The sequence below is a fragment of the Manacus vitellinus genome, unplaced genomic scaffold (assembly GCF_001715985.3).
Source record: "Manacus vitellinus isolate BGI_N305 unplaced genomic scaffold, ASM171598v3 scaffold_74_pilon, whole genome shotgun sequence".
Classification (NCBI taxonomy): domain Eukaryota; kingdom Metazoa; phylum Chordata; class Aves; order Passeriformes; family Pipridae; genus Manacus; species Manacus vitellinus.
Genome location: NW_021940780.1, coordinates 2,266,814 through 2,270,024, shown reverse-complemented (window position 1 = coordinate 2,270,024; position 3,211 = coordinate 2,266,814). Strand labels below are relative to the sequence as shown.

Below are 3,211 nucleotides of genomic sequence, written 5' to 3'. Positions count from 1 at the left end.
GCACTGCCCCTTCCCAACAGGAGAGGGGATGGAAAGGCTCAGGGAACGGGAAGAGATGTGACACAACCCCCAAAATATGAGCTGGGAAGGGAAAAGATCTGCCAGAGCACAAACATCCATGAGCCAAGTGATTTATGGGGGTGGAAAATCTCAGCCTCTACCACTTATCCGCAGCTTTTTCTGGGAAGGGGAGGCATGGAGGGTGTCCAAGGAAAATAAACTCTGCCTGAGGGCTCTCAAGTTGCTTTTGAAAGAGTGTGAACTCCCTGCCTGGCAGGTTTGGGGAAGCAAAATGTCAATTTTGCAGAGCCCCCCCCTGAGCTGGAGCCCCCTCAAAATGAAGTCCAGTGTTGTCTTAAAGGTGCTGGTTTTCCAGGTTAAATCCCTGGGAGCCTCCAGGGAATTCGAACTGAAAGGCTGAGGGAATTGGGATTGCTCAGCCTGGAGAAGAGAAGCTTCAGAGGGACCAAATTGGGGCCCTCCAGGAGCTAAAAGAAGGATGGGAGAGACTATTTCCAAGGGTCTGGAGGGACAGGACGAGGGGGAATGGCTTCAGGTGGACAGAGAGTAGGTTTAGATGGGATATTGGGAAGAAATTCCTCCCTGGGAGGTTGGGGTGGCCCTGGCACAGGTTCCCCCATCCCTGGGAGCGTCCAAGGCCACCCTCAAGGTGGAAAACCTTTTCCCAACATCCCTCTTCCTGCCCAGCTCCAGCTGTTCCCTCGGGTAACAGGATCCCCAAGGTCAGACCTTGCTCCTGTTCATGCACTGCCTGGATCCCACCAGTCTGCAAACAGCCAGATCCATTTGGGAATCACGGGGTGGAATTCAACCCATGAACTCTGTGCAGCACCTCCAACCAGGCATAGTTTGAGCAGAGCCTGGTTTTAATTGCTACTGGAGCACCAACTGGAATATATTCCATTGGGTTGAGCTCTGTCAGTGCAATAACTGAGCTGGTGGAGAGCCCTGACCACGGAATTGCTGCTCAGAGAAGATTCCAGGCCCCTCATCACCCCCCTGAGCTCATTCCAGACAGCAAACATCACTGCACGGGCTGTGGGCTGAGGAACCAGCAGCTCCCAGGGGGATGATGTTTGCCCTGATGAATGTGAGGTATGACAGGGCAGCACTCCCAGGCACGTTGGGAAGGGCAAAGACTTTCAACTTGACTTCACAGGAGGCTTTTGACCCGCCTGGTTTGGGGTTTGTGACCCCCTGAGTCACCCTGGACTCATCCTCCAACTATGTCACAGCAGAGATAAAGCCCAGATGAAGAGGAGGAAAGCTCAGAGAGGGGGAAGAGAGCTGAAATATTTGACAGCCAGCTGTGAGTGAGAAGAGCTTCCCCAGTGGCATCCTAAAAATTCGAGCACGTCACCTTTAGCCTTAATCCTGCTGCAAGGGAAGCAGCAGAGGAAGAGCCCTTGAGCTGCCACTGATCTCACAGGGAGAGAGAGAAAAACCAGCTTGGTTGTGCAGAGTGGGAGCAGCAGCGTGGTGGGAATTTGTTCCTAAAGTTCAGGCAGAGAGAGAGAGAATTCTGGAATGGTTTGGGACGGAAGGGACCTTAAAGATCATCTCGTTCCACCCCTGCCATGGGCAGGGACACCTTCCACTAGCCCAGGTTGCTCCAACCTGGCCCTGGACACTTCCATCCCAGCCCCTCCTCACCCTCCCAGGGAACAATTTCTTCCAAATATCCCACCTAAAGCTGCCCTCTGGGAGTTGGAAGCAGGCAGGGGAGAAGCTGGGGGTGACAGCAGCCACTGGCCAGAGAACACACCACTTTTACCCCCTGCTTAGTGCAGGCACTGAAAAATGCAGTTATTCCTCTATTTTACACCCCTTTCCCCTGCCCAGTTATTTCTCTATTTTACACCCCTTTCCCCTGCTGATGAATCAAAGCTTCTGCTCCACAAGCTGCTGCAATGCCATGATTCATTTTCCTTCTCATCCTGGAGGTTGGAGCACCCACCCAGCAGCCAAACCAACCCCCAGTCACCCTGTGCTGTGCTCTGCTCCTCATCCCAGCTCCAGTCTGAGCTCATGGAAAGGCAGAGCCCTCCAAAGCTCCTGGGATTAACATCTGAAGCAGCTCAGGGTGAAGTGACCTCCAGCCTAGGCTGAAGCAGCTTTTCCTCCAGGCTTTTTGGAGGATTCACTGTGGCTTTGGGGAAAGGACACGTGTGCCAAAGCCATGGCTGGTGTTCTGTGATCCCACCTCATTCCCTGGGAAACAACAGTGCCATTGATGGAGGCAGCCTGGGATCCCTCCCCGGCCAAGGTGGAGGCAAGGAAGAGAATTTAATCTCTCCTATCCTGTGCCTGTACCTCTGCCTTCCATGGAATGCTGATCCAGACAGGCTGGACCCCTCCCTGCAGATCACAACAAACCCAGGATCCACCCATGGGAACCACACATCCTGGATTCCCTGTCTCTGCCCGAGGTTCTTGGATGAATTTTGGCCAAGGGCAGTTCACACAGTGAGGCACCAGAGCCCCCCACACAAGGGGGGGTGTTTGTGGGGTCACCACCAGCCTGAAAAGCTGAAGGAATAAATACCACCTTATTTTAACTCACAGAGCTCAGCCCAGCATTCCCCCAACTCCTCATCCTGCAGGAATCACGTTGGGATTTGATTTGAGCCTTTGGGTTCTGTCATTTCCCCCCTCAGCCTCCCAGTCTGACCCAGAGACAGCCCAGAACCTTCCCCCAGTGACAGCCCAGAACCTTCCCCCAGTGACAGCCCAGAACCTTCCCCCAGTGACAGCCCAGAACCTTCCCCAGTGACAGCCCAGAACCTTCCCCAGTGACAGCCCAGAACCTCCCCCAGTGACCAGCCCACGCCTTCCTTCCGTGTCTCCCAGCACTAATCCCCCATTCCCACAAATATTTCCATACTGTTATCATGGTTGCTTCATCACTGCTGAGTCAAACTGGGAAAAAAACATCTATTTTTCCCTGCAAATCCACCCATTTCAAGCCATGGCTGTAAGTCCTGTTCACCTCCAAACCCAACCAGCGAGCTCCAAACTGGTCCCAGGACCAAGGGGAGGCACCAGGGGGAAAGAAAAGTCAGTATTAAATACTATAAACCTACAAAATCTGTGTGTACAGAACACACTTTGCCTCTCTAAATTAAGCCTTCTGAATACAACAACCCAGTTTTCAGTTTTGAAAAATCGATTGTGGAACCCGAGCGATTTA

The 3,211-nt window shown here is 53.0% G+C and overlaps 1 protein-coding gene across 1 annotated transcript in view; it reads right to left on the bottom strand.

Moving 5' to 3' along the window:
* Positions 1 to 1,389: 1,389 nt before the first annotated feature.
* The window catches only part of LOC108641697 (lysyl oxidase homolog 2-like), a 15,004-nt gene continuing 13,182 nt past the window's right edge, over positions 1,390 to 3,211 (bottom strand). The window contains exon 4 of the mRNA XM_029964573.1: positions 1,390 to 1,398. Within this exon, the coding sequence (XP_029820433.1) occupies positions 1,390 to 1,398 (9 nt within the window). The remainder of the gene's footprint in view (positions 1,399 to 3,211) is intronic.